This window comes from Hyperolius riggenbachi, chromosome 11 (genome assembly GCF_040937935.1).
Source record: "Hyperolius riggenbachi isolate aHypRig1 chromosome 11, aHypRig1.pri, whole genome shotgun sequence".
Lineage (NCBI taxonomy): Eukaryota > Metazoa > Chordata > Amphibia > Anura > Hyperoliidae > Hyperolius > Hyperolius riggenbachi.
In genome coordinates, this window is record NC_090656.1 from 197,271,805 (window position 1) to 197,287,259 (window position 15,455).

Sequence of the window (15,455 nt, forward strand, 5' to 3'; positions counted from 1 at the left end):
TAGGGTAGAAAACAGATGTAAACACTGCACTTGGGAGGTGATCGGACGTCGGATCTGCGGGCGATCTATTGGTGTGGGTGGGTGATCAGATTGCCCGCAAGGGGCAGGTTAGGGGCTGATTGATGGGTGGCAGTGACAGGGGGTGATTGATGGGTGATTGACAGGTGATCAGGGGGGATAGATGCATACAGTACATGGGGAGGGGGGTCTGGGGAGAATCTGAGGGGTGGGGGGGTGATCAGGAGGGAGCAGGGGGCAGGGGGGGGGGGTAAAAAAAATAGCGTTGACAGATAGAGACAGGGAGTGATTGATGGGTGATTAGGGGAGTGATTGGGTGCAAACAGGGGTCTGGGGGGTTGGCAGGGGGGGGTCTGATGGGTGCTGTGGGCGATCTGGGGCAGGGGGGGGGGGAATCAGTGTGCTTGGTGCAGACTAGGGTGGCTGCAGCCTACCCTGGTGGTCCCTCGGACACTGGGACCACCAGGGCAGGAGGCAGCCTGTATAATACACTTTGTAAACATTACAAAGTGTATTATACACTTTGTATGCGGCGATCGTCGGGTTAACATCCCGCCGGCGCTTCCGTATGGCCGTCGGGATGTTGTGGCGGGTGAGCGAAGCCAGGCGGCGGCGGAGGATCGCGTCACGGATGACGCGATCGCTCCGCCCATGCCCCTACAAGGACCGCCGCCATTTGTCAATACGGCGGTCCTTGCGGGGTCCACTTCCCGGCCGCCAATTGTCAATACGGCGGTCGGGAAGTGGTTAAAGAGACTCTGAAGCGAGTCTAAATCCACTTTAACTTTTATTAATGTTAAGCACTATAAGCCCTGCTAAACCGCCGCATCCCCGCGGCAAAACGAGGGGTTAATACCCCCCAAATCCCCTCTGCTGAGTCCGGGGAGCGCTTCCTGCTTGAGGCAAAGCTTATAGCTGTAGCTCTGCCTCTTCGCGCGTCAATCCCTGCTGATCGCTGCCTTTCCTTGCCCCTCTCAATCTTCCTTCATTGATGGGGAAGGGGGGGGGGGTTGTGTGTGTGTGTTAAATTTGAATAGGAGATTCTCCCCTCGCTTAAATTAATAACTTCAGCAATAGGATATGGCCCTCTGTCTTTCTGTCAGAGCAGAGCTAATGAACCTTTTAACTCTTCCTGTACTGCAAAACTATATGAGACTCTTTGCTTTGCTACTAATGTTCTATTTCTTAGCTGTACTACACATACAATTCATTATCTCAAAAGTTTATTTTAGCTTGAGGTTTGCTTTAATAGAATACGGAAGATCTATAGATCCATGGCATGTTTCTAGTAATATGAGGGGTTACAGAAGTTTAACACACAATCGCAGCGTAAGGCACTTCAGTCCTGAGCTTCAACATTAGTTCTGGACAGTGACAGCGTAGATCCCACTGTGCCCAGCAAAGAAGTGTCCTGTCCGATTGGTTATGTTGGTTGATTACTGCTAGAAGTCTATGAAAGGCAGCATGTTGGGGCAACAATCTTCACCGTGATTCAATCTGCTGAGGAATGTCTCATAGTATACAGGCACTTTAAGATGGAGTAGGATACTTTTTTCCTTTGACGAGCTGAAGGACGCAAGTTTAGTTTGTTCTAGAATTTAACCCTAGAAGTAAATACCGATCTGTTTCCAGAAAAGCGAATCAGGAATGGTACTAAGTTCAGAGAGGAAACAGCCGTTTCACAGGGGAATGCGATAGTCAAGCTTTGCCTGAGAACACAAACTAGTAACTCATTTCTATACTCTTAAGATTATGTTATTGTGACCTCTTGATTATATCTTTCTATTTGTGTTTCATTGCAGTGATCACATTACGCTGCATGGTCCAGTTCATCGGAAGGGAGACCAAATACGAGTACGTATTTACTGATTTATCAAGGCTGGTGCAAAGAAAATGTCAGTAGGAAAAACAGCACTGCAAATTGTACCAAGACATCCTAACCCAAACTTTCTCCATCTTACAGAAACAGCCAAAATACCAGAGCAGTCCTCCCTGTGCCTCCTAGTTCTTATCACACTCACGGTAGGGATGTCAAACTCGAGGGCCGAGCTCCTCACACATTTTTGGCACAGCTTAAATGGGACTGAAACGGGGAAGGTTTGTTTCATCAAGTTGCCTTTTTGAGGACTGGAGTTTGACACGTGTGCACTAAGGACTGTTTCACACTGTGGGCAATGCCACGGCAAAAGCTGGTGCAGTGTACTATATATATACAAATATTCTATGGTAGCATTTACATTGCAGCTTTTGCGGTTGCAAAATCACTGCATATAGCACTTTGGGAGCAATTGTGAAAAGTTGCAGCAAAATCGCCGAAAGATTGTGATTTTTCAGAGATTTCTGTGTTAAACAGCCCTTACTGTACAACCTAACTGTGGGCCACGTTTATAAGCACTAATGCAAGGAAAATAAAGAGTAGACTTGCTGCAGAAGTGGAGCTGTTGTTCGGAGAGACCAGTCAGAACTCTTGATTGAGACTTCTGCTCCACTTTTGTGCCAGTTTTCCTTGCACTGGTTTTGGTAAATGTTGCCTACCATCTGGCAGGAGGAGCTGTAATACATCCTGCTGCCCCCAGCAGTGTATACTGGAGACCTTCCTGAAAACCTTCATCCACACAGCTCTAGTCCAGGTGTCCATTCCACTGCACTGTACCGCGACACTCGTCCAACTTGTTTCCCCCATCTTTCTGACACATGACCCCGGTTTTTCCACTACAGAGGGGGATTCTTTCTTTGTCTGGGGAGGGATCAGGTTGCCCAAAATCATCTCCTCCCTGCCTGTTTTGTGAACTTTCCAAGTATTTTCTGCCTTGCGTCTGCTCATAGTCCCATTTAGGCTTTCACAACATACTGTATTGATTTGCATATAAGCTCAGAAACCAGGGAAAAGTGATTGACCTGCGTATAAGCTCCTTCCCCAATATAGAATAGCACCCTCCACGTTCTAAATTACAAGATGTGCCCCCTGTATTTGGCAGACTCCCCTCCTCATAGCCAGATGTGACCCCAGTATGAGGCAGCCCCCTACCCAGTATAAATAGTCAGATGTGCCCCCAGTAATAGGCAGCTCCCTCCCCATAACCAGGTGTGCCCCTCAGTATTAGGGAGTCCTCCTCAGTCAGATGTGCCCCCGTATTCCGCAGCACCTCCTCCCCATAACCAGGTGTGCCCCCCAGTATTAGGGAGTCCTCAGTCAGATCTACCCCCTGTATTCCGCAGCACCTCCTCCCCATAGCCAGGTGTGCCCCCCACATATTAGGCAGCCCTCCTCCCAATAGCCAGGTGTGCCCCCTCCCCCCACATATTAGGCAGCCCTCCTCCCAATAGCCAGGTGTGCCCCCTGTATTCAGAAGCACCCTTCCCCATAGCCAGATGCCCCCCCTCTCGCGTATTAGGCAGCCCTCCCCATGGTCCGTGAAATGTGCAATAGTAGAGTGTGCCCCCTGCAGAGCATCATGCAGCAGTGATACTGCACTTTCCAGTTGGGTGTGCTTCCCCAATGTGTCCAGTAGGCTATACTGCCTGCTCTTTCTCAAAACGCCACACTCTGTATTTTAAAGGATACCCGAACTGACATGTGACATGATGAGATAGACATGTGTATGTAAAGTGCCTAGCACACAAATAACTATGCTGTGTTCCTTTTTTTTTCTTTCTCTGCCTGAAAGAGTTAAATATCAGGTATGCAAGTGGCTGACTCAGCCCTGACTCAGACAGGAAGTGACTACAGTGTGACCCTCAGTGATAAGAAATTCCAACTATAAAACACTTTCCTAGCAGAAAATGGCTTCTGAGAGCAAGAAAAAGGTAAAAAGGGGGGATTTCTTATCAGTGAGGGTCACACTGTAGTCACTTCCTGTCTGAGTCAGGACGGAGTCAGCCACTTGCATACCTGATATTTAACTCATTCAGGCAGAGAAATAAAAAAAAAAGGAACACAGCATAGTTATTTGTGTGCTAGGCACTGTACATACACATGTCTATCTCATCATGTCACACGTCAGTTCGGGTATCCTTTAAGCTGTAAAACAGAGCAGAGATCATGACCCTTTAAACTTTGCTGCAGTAAACCTTACCTCAATTTGTGTCTCTCAGTTTCTTGGCTGTGTTCTGAGCTCTTTTACATAGACTCTGCCAATGCTGAAAAACAGGAGTTTTTTTCTTTGCTACTAATCTATTTGTTATCTGTATGACACATACAATTCATTATCTCAAAAGGTTATTTTTGCTTCAGATTTGCTTTAATAAACTATTACTGTTCGATTGTTTGCTACATATCTAAAAAAAAAAACCTCTGATTATGAACTGTAATTTTCCCCTGCGTATCTTCACACGTGGTCTTATTCTATTGCAGTGGGATTTTCCCCTCGATAGTGACGATATACAAGGAGGAAGGCATTTTGGGATTTTTTGCGTAAGTCGTAATTTCCAATTATTCCTCAGTGAGAACAGAAAGGCATTGTAACTGCCCAATTTCTCATCTCTGATGTTTCCTGTAAAACATGTCAGGAATATTCCAGCTGCTTAAAGTAAAACGTTCTCTAGCATTGGAGTGGGGTAGGGCTAGAATTTTTACTGCTGTCTGTATGAACACTGCTACTGCCTATAGACCGTGCCCTAGTGGCTTACATTTCCCGTCCCAGAAACCCAACAGGAAGTGACATGGAATCTTCATGTAGGAAAGGTAAGTTGCACATTGCTCGTCAAGTATTTGTCACCAGAGCAGGTGTTCCAGCTGGAGTCCCTGTTCTGGTGACAGCCATAACATTTTTGGTCATTTGTAACAGATCAATCCATTGTTTGTTTTTTCTGGTGAAGGATTTGTCCCTTGCTGAGGGCACCCAGTTGGTTGGGATGGGGCAAAAGGTGTGTGCGTGTGTGTGTGCGTGTGTGTGTGCGTGTGTGTGTGCGTGTGTGTGTGCGTGTGTGTGTGCGTGTGTGTGTGCGTGTGTGTGTGCGTGTGTGTGTGCGTGTGCGTGTGTGTGTGCGTGTGTGTGTGCGTGTGTGTGTGTGCGCGCGCGTGTGTGTGCGCGTGTGTGTGTGCGTGTGTGTGTGTGTGTGTGTGTGTGTGTGTGTGTGCCATTCATCTTTTCTACTTTTGAGTTATAGGCCAGGGATGTTGTGATTAAAGGACACCTGAAATGAGCGCTATGGAGGCTGCCATATTTATTTCCTTTAAAATAATGCATATCACCTGGCTGGCCTGCTGATCCTCTACCTCTAAAACGTTTAGCTATAGACTCAAAACAAGCATTCAAATCTGATGTTTCTGACTGGAGTCTGACTAAATTAGCTGCACGCTTGTCTCAGGTGTGTGATTCGGACACTACTGAAGCCAAAGAGACTGACAGGCAACTGGTAATGTTTAAAAGAAAATAAACATGGCAGCCTCCATATTCCTCTTGCTTCACATTCCCTTTAAGTGCTAGTCGGAGGGTTAAATTGCTAAGTTGTGGAGTATATTTTTTCTTTTTTGGTAGCGTTGTGGTTATGTTTAAGGGTTGTAAGGGTGAAGGGGATTACAAGGACATGGAGGGGGTAAAACTTATTGCCATGTTGAAGGGGGAGATGCGTTACACTGGAGGGGAGACTGCAAGGATCTGGAGGGGAATTGGTATTCTTCGTTGTGGGGCAGTTATGCCATGAGTGGGACTCTAGGAAAAGTATTTCATCTGAGCGGGTTTCTGAAAAGGTTTCTGCGCAAACTGTGAGGCCTGCTGGATCCATTGCGTTATATCAGTTGCTATGCCCCAATCTCCTCCGCAGTCTATCACCCTGTGTGATGCGTCTCTGGTCTCCCGAGGGATAAGTATGTCGCTCTAACACTGGTTACTTCCAGACCTTGATATGCGCAAAGTATAGGTACTGAAGCAAGGCAGGGGTGCCAACAGAACCACACTAGACAGGTACAGGTGGGAAAATCAGACAGTCCAGGTCAACAACAGGTGATGAGAATAGCACGATAGTACAGATAGAATCTCAAAATGTAGCCAACCCAGTAACAATCCAGGGGTCATACACAGTAGAAGATAGGAAAGTATGGTTGAATAGATTTACTGTATATATACCTATTGGTTATTATTGATTCTGTTATCATCTTCAACCATTCTTTCCTACCAACCTGTGTGTTTATATGTATGTATGTATGTATGTATGTATGTATGTATGGATGGATCCGCAGTGACTGTGCTAGATGGGTACTCTGCGTAGCTCTGTGTCATTATGAGGATGCGTCACCTTGTGGCATGTTTTAGGTGCATGACATTCTTGCTATCACATTAGTTACGAGAGATGGACTGAATGGACAATCGTCCTGTAATCAAGCTGTGTGGCCCTTGTACGAATGTAGTAAGCTGAAGGAGATAAACCACAGTATGTCCGTGTGCTCTCCCTCCTCCCTCCCCCCCCCCGTGGTTAAAAAGTAGTATTGACACCTTTTACAAGCAACTTAAACGCTGTGCCTTATCTGTATGGGCGTGATTGAGAAAGGCGGAGTTGCAGTAGGGAGTTAAAACAGACTGGCTGGGCAAAAGCAAGCCACACCCTGACAAAGAACTAGTGGGCGGGTTGAAATGTGTAGGTGGGCGGAGCTTCAGCCAGCCACGTGTTCTGCGACGTCTGCTTTATCTGTGCTTCTGCCTCTAACCAACTGCACTCCTGGAGGTGGTCTTTTGCCGTGCCCGCGTTACTGGTGCTAGTTGCGGGAGGGACACTACGCATGATCCCTAGGAGAGACTGAGTGGATTGCAAAAGACTGGGTGAGATCAACCCCTCACTTGTGGCATTGTATAGAAGCCCGGGAAGCTGACATTACATGAATGGCAGCAGAACCTGAATAGACTCAGGACTTCCTATTAATATTCTGCGGCTGCTTTATGTGAACGTTATAGGGGGCCCTCCAACTTACTAAATGAGACGCAGAGCACTTTAGTGTATGAATGCACGGACGTATGGAAGTGTGCGGTATATTAACTGGCCAGTAGATACCTCATATGATTTCTAGCCATATATTTATATTGCTGAACACATAAGGCTCACTTATGAAGCTAACTGCTGCTGCTTGTTGTTTTTAAATATGTGCGCATTTGGTGTTTAATCTTTGCAAATATTGTTGTTGTATTTTTCTATTGGTATTTATCTATCACCTGTCCAATTCATTAAATGAGATATTCTTTGCAGACACAGTGGCCCATTGCTTGCTTTGTTTTTTTGTGGCTTGTTCAGGGCTGTGTCACGCTCAGTATTGTTTTTGAGCTAGAAGTACTTCATTTTTGGTGTTAAAGATTGGTGCAATTGTTCAAGCCTTAATTTTGATGTCATACACAGTAGATCAGAATATAGCGGCACCAAGGTATAAGGCGATATCGGGTCAAAAACCGTTCCAAAGGTCGTTTCAGGCAGCAATTCAATAACGGGGTCAAAAGGCAAAGCAAGGTTGTAAACAGGGCTGGTTCTGGACTTTTTGCTGCCCGAAGCAAACTTGTGAGGATATAGGTAGGTAGGTAGGTAGCCAGGTATAGGTGCCTCCTGTATATAGGGTAGGCAGGTATAGTTGCCGCCAGTATAAGAAGCCCTACGTATAAGAAGTGATTACTTCTGGTATGCATGCGGCTATGGAGCTGCTGCTGGTCCCGCGATCTGAGGTATATTAGAAGCAGAGCAGAGCCTGTCCGGCTGCAGAAGGCGGCCACCACTTGCTACAAGAAGGTAAGTGGTGGCCGGGGAGTGAGCCGGGAGCAAGGGGTGTGGGCGGGATGTCACCTGACGCCGCTTGAGGAAGCGGCGTCATGGCCCTGGTCGTGCACGGAAATCCCCAATATAAATCACATCCAGCAGAGTAGCACAATGCAGCTTTCGCTATCACAGGCAAGGTAGAATGATCAGAGCAGGCTTAAATAGGAGCAGAGCGTGATGGAACATAAATCCTGACTTCCAATTGGCTATCCCTATGATACTGCAGCTAAACCTACAGTACCCAATTTTCACCATTAGGGGCACAGTCTGACAGTATAAGACTAGGTGCAAGCCGCGTGCCCTTGTGTATAGGACACGTATGGGCAAACTCGGCCCTCCAGCTGTTACGGAACTACAAGTCCCACAATGCATTTGCCTTTGAGTCATGACTGTGGCTGTCAGACTCCTGCAATGCATTGTGGGACTTGTAGTTCCGAAACAGCTGGAGGGCAGAGTTTGCCCATGCCTGGTATAGGAAGTCCTGATCGTGCATGCTGGTACACATGCACGGCTCCTGAAGATGCCACGCTGACTCACAGTAGAGGTCTGCCAACCGAGTCGGCTCTCAGAGAGACCTGACCCACCATGGAAGCATACGGGAGGTGAGTTCTTTACAGAAACCTTTTGAAAGCATGTTTTTCAAATTGGGTTCAAGACACACTGCAGCTGATTTATTATCAGTACAGGTAATGAGTTTCAGCTGATATCTCATACACTGGGGTTTCCCATGACTGTGTCTTGTAAAAGCAAGGGGTGATAATGCAAGTACATGGCATTATTGCCCAGATCTCCACTTCTAACACATTATGCATATAAGTGCCAACCCATTAAGTATAAGTAATGAACATGCTTTAAGTTGAGCTGTTTTGCCATTAGCTGTGTTGAATGACTCTGTTGCTACACTTTATTTTAGGGGTTTAATTCCAAGGCTGCTGGGAGACATCCTTTCTCTGTGGATCTGTAACATGACAGCATATCTGATCAACACATACGCTCTGGAAAATGGGGTAGGTGGCCTCTTTATAGCCCTCCCTTGTGGAGCTGCGTCCTCTGCTGCTTATATGGCCTCACATCTATGTTTTTCCTTTGCAGGCAGTGAGTGAAATTAAAAGTTACTCTCAGGCTTTGACCGGGGTGAGTTTTTGACTTTGGACCTCTTGGGGGAGTTTCTGGTTTTCTGTGTTTTTTTCTTTTCCCCGTCATTCTTTATGACAGAATATAGTGATAGCTTCATGTTGACCCACAAGGCAGATTTTCTGTGTGTATCCTCCTAATCTGGTTCTTATTCAAAATTCTCTCACTGAGCACATTACTAGAACTGATATATGAATACTGGGCAGGGCCTTCCTTTTATCAGGTCCTTACTATTAATATAGTGTGGTTAGCGATCTCACCTTGCAGCGTTGGGTCCCCGGTTTAAATCCCAGTTAGGGCACTATCTGCACAGTGTATGTTCTCTCTGTGTCTGGGTGGGTTTCCTCCAGGCACTCTGGTTTCCTCCCACCAGCTGCAAATTCATGCTCCTGTTCAACATCCCAAACCACTCTCAGCCTTCCAAGCAGTGGCGTAGCAACAGGGGTTGCAGAGGTTGCAACCACACTGGGGCCCTTGGGCCAGAGGGGCCCTATAGGGCCCTCCCTAACCACAGTATTAGCTCTTTATTGGTCCTGGGCTTTTAATAATGACTTCTATAGATGTTTTGAATAGTAGTAATCAATAACAAACTGCTCCCCATCCCCCTTCTTGCACCTCTGACACTATGGTTGTCCTCAGTAGGTTTTGGTGCACCGTATCATTTATGTATAGTGTGCTTGGGGGGATCCAATGTAAAACTTGTACCGGGGCCCATAGCTCCTTAGCTACGCCACTGCTTTCAAGTATTTGTTGAGTCCATGTCCCAATGGGTCAGACCTGTTTTGTAGATAGTCATACCCATTTTCTAAGAACTGCGGCAAAAACCAGTACCACTACACTATACACCAGATTCTACAGTTGGACCAGTGACTGACTTACAGTAAAGCAGGTGGGAAAGGGGTGTAGTCATTCCCCATAGAGCCATATCCATCACCATATCTACCCCACCATGTGTCCATCTGACATAAATCCTGCCATCGGGTGAGTGGGTCCAGGGCCGATGCTTCCATGGGGCAAACTAGGCAATTGCCCCAAGGCCTCAGAGCTCTGCTGGGCCCTTTATTTTTGTCTTCAGGGCTCCTGCAGTTATCGGTAGTATAGTGACTCAACTGTCCCTGTTTGCGCTCTCCTCTGTCCATGCATTCCCATCTTCTCAGCGACCTGGCGGCATGTAATAACATAACGTGCAACAGGTCACGGAGGAGAGGAGCCCCTTTGAGGATGAACACTGGAATGCACGGAGTCACAAGCTAATGGAGGAGCATTCCAGCAGAGACAGGTGAGTTTTACCCTGCTGATAACTATGCAGGGGACCACAGGAAAGTTGGTGGGGGAGCCCAGCAGCTGACTCGGGAGCTCTTTTTTGTCAGAAATAAAGGGCCCCTAATGCCACTTATTTGGGGGTGTTGAGGGTCCTCCATATTCATTGGGGTTTAGAGGGTCCCCCAGATTCCCAGGGGCCCCATAGCAACTAGAACTGTCTCTGGGTGGGTTGTGACCAGGTTCCCTGATCACCAACCTTTGACTAGTCTGGTTGCTGTGATTTGTTATGGTCTGAGCACACTAACATGCTTCTGTTTGCTTTTCTGCAACACAAGAATGTTACAGATGCTGAAGTGTAGAGAAACGAGTTAGTGTTATCTAATTATGTTAACTGAGGCTTTCTGGAGCAGTATGTTGTTCATGTTTACAGCAACTTTTTTCTTATTTCGTTTCTCTCCCAGTTCCTGGCCAGTATGCTGACCTACCCATTTGTTTTAGTGTCCAACCTTATGGCTGTGAATAACTGCGGGTGAGTGTGTAACGTGATGGCGACAGTGTCCAGCTTTCCTTCTGCCTGATGTCTGATAGGTGGATGTCATTGTGTCTTGCAGGCTTGCTGGTGGCCGTCTTCCCTATGCCCCTGTATATACCTCCTGGACAGACTGCTGGCGGCAGCTCAGCAAAGAGGTATTTATTATCCTTGTACATTTTCTAATTATTTCTATGGAACACCTTGTAAGCAAATATGAAGTTGCCCCATTAACCTTTAAGCAGCCAATTTAGAGGCTCAAGTGCTCCAGGCCAATTTATTTTAGCACCTTTTTATTTAGTTACATTTCCTTGCTACTAATAAGTACTACTGTAATGTGTATTTATGGCCACTTGGGGCAGAGTGAGGCAATAACAGAGGTCTTCTGCTTTCAGTTTCTATATTTTCTGCTGGCAGGGAGATATCTAAGTATTCCAAGAATTTACAGCAGGGGGAGTTCTGCTGGCTGAGGTCAAAAGCTATGCCTATATCTCAAACGAGATAACTCCTTTGAAGCTACTGATGGGTTAATAGGATGTGATATGTTGAACACCTCCCTCCACACACCCCATAAACCTTACATCTCTATCACAGTGCCCAAAATCTAAGAATATTGTAAATACCATTTTTACTTTGACTAGTGTATAGGTCCTTGGACTGTCATGTTCAGCATTGCTTTTCACAACTGGAGGCAGGCTATCACTTGCCCTCCTTTTATAATACTACACTCTTCCTCAACAAGGCCTTCTGGGAGTGGCCCAGAAAACTAAGCTTTAAAATGGTACAAGTGTGAGCCTGGAAGTCTAAATTATCAATGCAGGGGTCCAATGGTGCCTTAAAACTATTATTTAACAATACACGCAAGTGTTAGTGCACTTACAGGATTTTGTAGCTACAGATCACTTTGGGGGCCGCCAGCGGGCTCTCTCGCAGCTCCTGAGCTTGGTCAGAGCTCAAAGCCTGTGCTTATTACCTCTAATAAAATTCTATCATAAGTGATTGTCGTCTGTGAGGTAAGCCACCTCATCATCCTTTTTTATTTTTAGTGTTTTTAAAGTGTTTTATATCTACGGGGCGCCTCTTCACCCTTCGTGCTGCCTATACTCCCCCCACTTTTCAGTGAGGGGAGTCTCACACACCTAACTTGAGGTGGGCTTGAGCCACCGCATATAGGTAGAGTGTGGAGTTCTTTCTAGAGAGCAACCGTCTCCAGGACTGCTGTCATACCTGAGTGGAGTCAGGCTTAATACACTCCACCTGCCTGAAGTGGTCGATTGCCCCCTTTGTGCAACCCACCTTTGTGAGAATTCACTTGTTAAACATCTTCTCACATATTCATTCACTTGAGACGTACTGCACCATTTGGGCTCCCGTTGTCTTTGTGTTTTTTTCCCTCAGTATCTTTTACTTGGCCAGAGCTCAAAGGAGCGATGTACATCGGAGGAGACGCGGGCTACGGGCAGATCCTCCTCTCAGCGTGCCGTCTGACGAAGAAATGCATTGTGACGTCAGACTGTATGCTGCGATGTCAGATCGTCTCCCCCATGTACATCGCTCCTTTGAGCTCCGGCCAAGCTCAGGAGCTGCGAGAGAGCTCGCTGGCGGCCCCCAAAGCAATCTGTAACTACAAAATCCTGTAAGTGCACCAACACTTGCGTGTATTGTTGAATAAAAGTTTTAATGCACCATTGGAGCGCTCCCTTTCCCCTTGCATTTTTACACAGACCACTGGCACCACCCAATATCGGGAGCAAGCACCAGAAGCATTAAAAGTATCAAAATTGTTAAAGGGCCAAAGACTAGTAGACTAGCGCAAGTTATAGGATATTTCTAGTCTAAATTATCAGAAGAGCCAAGTTTGTAGCTTATATCTCTGTTGCATCTGAAGCTAAATTAAAAGTACTAATTTTTTGACGCTGAACTTCTGGGAGAAAGGTGGCTTCCAACTCCATCAGGCAGGTACTTAAAGGGAACCTGAGTGGACCTACTGGGGCACATTCATACATGGTGTTTTCTCCAGCACCATGAGGGCCATGGGCTCCCTCGTTGTCCTCCCCTGCCACTCCGGTATCTGGCACAGTCGCGGAGTTCTGCGCCAGCCCGCCTGAGCTGCACATGCTTCCTGTCGCGCTCCCGTGCCTGGGCTCATTTACGTTAAAGGGCCTCTGGGAAGGGAGCACTGTAAGGGGAGCTACTGCAGGAGATTTGGGCGCAGCTGGCGCCACCATAGGCCGTAATAGGAATTTTGGCGCTCAGTGATTGAATTGAGCTCCTTCAGAAGATGGAGCAAAAAGTCAAAAACTGACCGAAAACAATAGCTGGAAGCTAAATTACATCTTTCCCCACTATCCATGGTGGCCTGAAGGGGAATAGTTATTAACGCCACCAGGCATTGTGCAGGAGCAGCGTAAGCCGTTTATCTGCTTTCCCCTGTGCCCCAGGCGGCTATGTAAAAGGTACACCTGGGAAGAAGCACTTGGTTATATTGTAGATTATGGCTGTACGTTAATTGAAGTTGATATAAACACTCTTGTGTCTTTTGCTTCAGGGAAACACAAACCGCGGTAACAGCCTGTTCTTCCGTAAGGTGCCTGCTGGAAAGATCTACGTTTATGAGCAGAAGAGATTTTATTGAAGTGAAAAGCAACAAGGAGCCATTCTGCATCTGTCGCTGCTCACTCCTGGGGGGCGGGGAGAGTTATTTGTTTAATTTGTACACATTTTGTTTACAATTCTGTATTTTTCTTTTTAAAATAATCATTCATTATTGAGAACACACCACCATGTGCGACTCTATTTTAATTGCCAAAAAATAACAAGTTCATTCATTGATGATGCGTCTTATTCATTTGTTTCAGAGTTGTGAAAAATGCTGTACAGTACTTGAAGTCATTTTCTACCTGCTATTTTCCCATTTCTTATAGTCTTCCTGCAGTGCCATATGTGCAGGTGCTGGACTTCCCAGTATCATTATAAAACTGATTGTCCATGATTCATTGTATGCTCTCTGCTGACTCTTTGCTCTGGGAGTTTTGTTTTCTGTCTTCCTACTGAAATGGCAGCTGCAAGTCTATACACTGGCATTACATGGGCTCATTCAAGAAAGGACCTGAACTCAGAACTTCCTCTCTGCTCTAAAAGATTTGTAACAGCATAATAGTGTTTAAAGAAAAAACATTTGTTACAGCTCATACAAAGCCTGAAATAAATCTGCCTACTTTCATGGAAGCAGACATATAGTTCACATCCTGTGCTTTCAAATGAGCTTATCTGCCGTGGCAATCAGGTGACACGGGGAGAGATCAAATGACAACTTGTGTCATTTGTGGGGGGGCGGTTGCGGCTTTCTGCTCCAAAGTAGACGGAAATACCTGATCTCAGTTGGGTCCGCTCTACTGCGCAGGCGACTTGCGCAGTAGAGCAGACTCGAATATTTACATGTTCGGAGGGCCGCAGCGACACCCCCGAGGGACAGAGGACGGCGTGGGAAGCCTCATTGGGACCCTGAGGCTTCCCCCTCCCGAGGTGAGTACCCCCCAGGGGAACTTTTTGATGTTACAGGTTTTCTTTAAAAAAAGGACCTCATCCCATTCTTGTCTCTCCCCCACTTCTGTGATCTCACAGGTTTTAACCCCTGCGGGGTCTGAAATGAGCATCACAATCATTTGGGCTCTTTAAAGGAAATGTGAAATGAGAAGAATACGAAGGCTGCCATTTTCACTGTCTAATAACCCACGCCAGTTGCCTGACTTCTGTGCTGCTGCGCTACCTCTGCTATAAGGGGCGGTACAGACAGAAGGCTGCCTGCGTCCATCCTCGTCATTTACTGCCAAGATCCACCGGAGATATATAGAAGCGTCCATCTCGGTGCATTTTCTTTCAGTTGCCGCGGTCGATTACATTTTCCCAAGATGCTGCATGCAGAATTTACATTGTCATTTGCAGTTCCAGGTCCCCGAGGCCCAGGGGCTAACAATGCAGTGATGGGAAACAATGCCAACTGCGTTTAGTGTTTATGGACTCCAGCTGTGTGAACTAGCCCTTAAGACCCGTACACACGCCTGAGTAAGGCGACCGATATTGACCGCCTGAGCTGATATTCTGTACTTCGCTTGCAGAACCCCATCCTGTGAACAATCCGCCCGGCGGATCAACTTGCCTCCTGCAAAGGTCGATCACTTTGCACCGTTCACTTGCTGCGTGATGTCACGCGTGCGAGGCTGCGTCATTCCTCTCCCCACGCATAGCAACAGAACGTCGTGTGCTACATAGCTAACATGCATCTGGCCAGCGACCTCGCCCAATGGGATCAGGTCCCGATCCCCGACCTAAAACAAGGGGGTGTATACGCACCTTTACTCACTGGCCCAGAATGAGCATGCAGATCAAATGCTGCAACTCCACTAGCTGCATGTTTGCTGCAGGAGTGTGACTAAAAGCTAAAGCCAAAAACCGAGCATGACAGCCAGGCAACTGGAATTATTTATAAGGGAATCAAGATGACTGCCTCTGTATTCCTCTCACATCAGGTTGCCCCCCCCCCCCCAGGCTTTCTGCACAGGTAAACTGAAAACCAATGTTATTTAACCTCCCTGGCGGTAAGCCCGAACTGAGTTTGGGCTATGCCGCTGCGGAGGATTTCTCAGGCCCTGGTGGGCCGATTTGCATAATTTTTTTTGGTACACGCAACTAGCACTTTGCTAGCTGCGTGTACTTTACGATCGCCACCGCGACGATTCACCGCCTGGCCTATCAGCGCCAGGCATTGCTAAGGGGT

At 46.9% G+C, this 15,455-nt stretch overlaps 1 protein-coding gene across 1 annotated transcript in view; it reads left to right on the forward strand.

Moving 5' to 3' along the window:
• Positions 1 to 13,511, forward strand: part of MTCH2 (mitochondrial carrier 2) — a 63,415-nt gene extending 49,904 nt beyond the window's left edge. The window contains exons 7-13 of the mRNA XM_068260394.1: positions 1,821 to 1,872; positions 4,373 to 4,432; positions 8,666 to 8,759; positions 8,845 to 8,886; positions 10,611 to 10,678; positions 10,761 to 10,836; positions 13,227 to 13,511. Coding sequence (XP_068116495.1) covers positions 1,821 to 1,872; positions 4,373 to 4,432; positions 8,666 to 8,759; positions 8,845 to 8,886; positions 10,611 to 10,678; positions 10,761 to 10,836; positions 13,227 to 13,313 — 479 coding nt within the window. The 3' untranslated portion in view covers positions 13,314 to 13,511. The remainder of the gene's footprint in view (positions 1 to 1,820; positions 1,873 to 4,372; positions 4,433 to 8,665; positions 8,760 to 8,844; positions 8,887 to 10,610; positions 10,679 to 10,760; positions 10,837 to 13,226) is intronic.
• Positions 13,512 to 15,455: the final 1,944 nt, after the last annotated feature.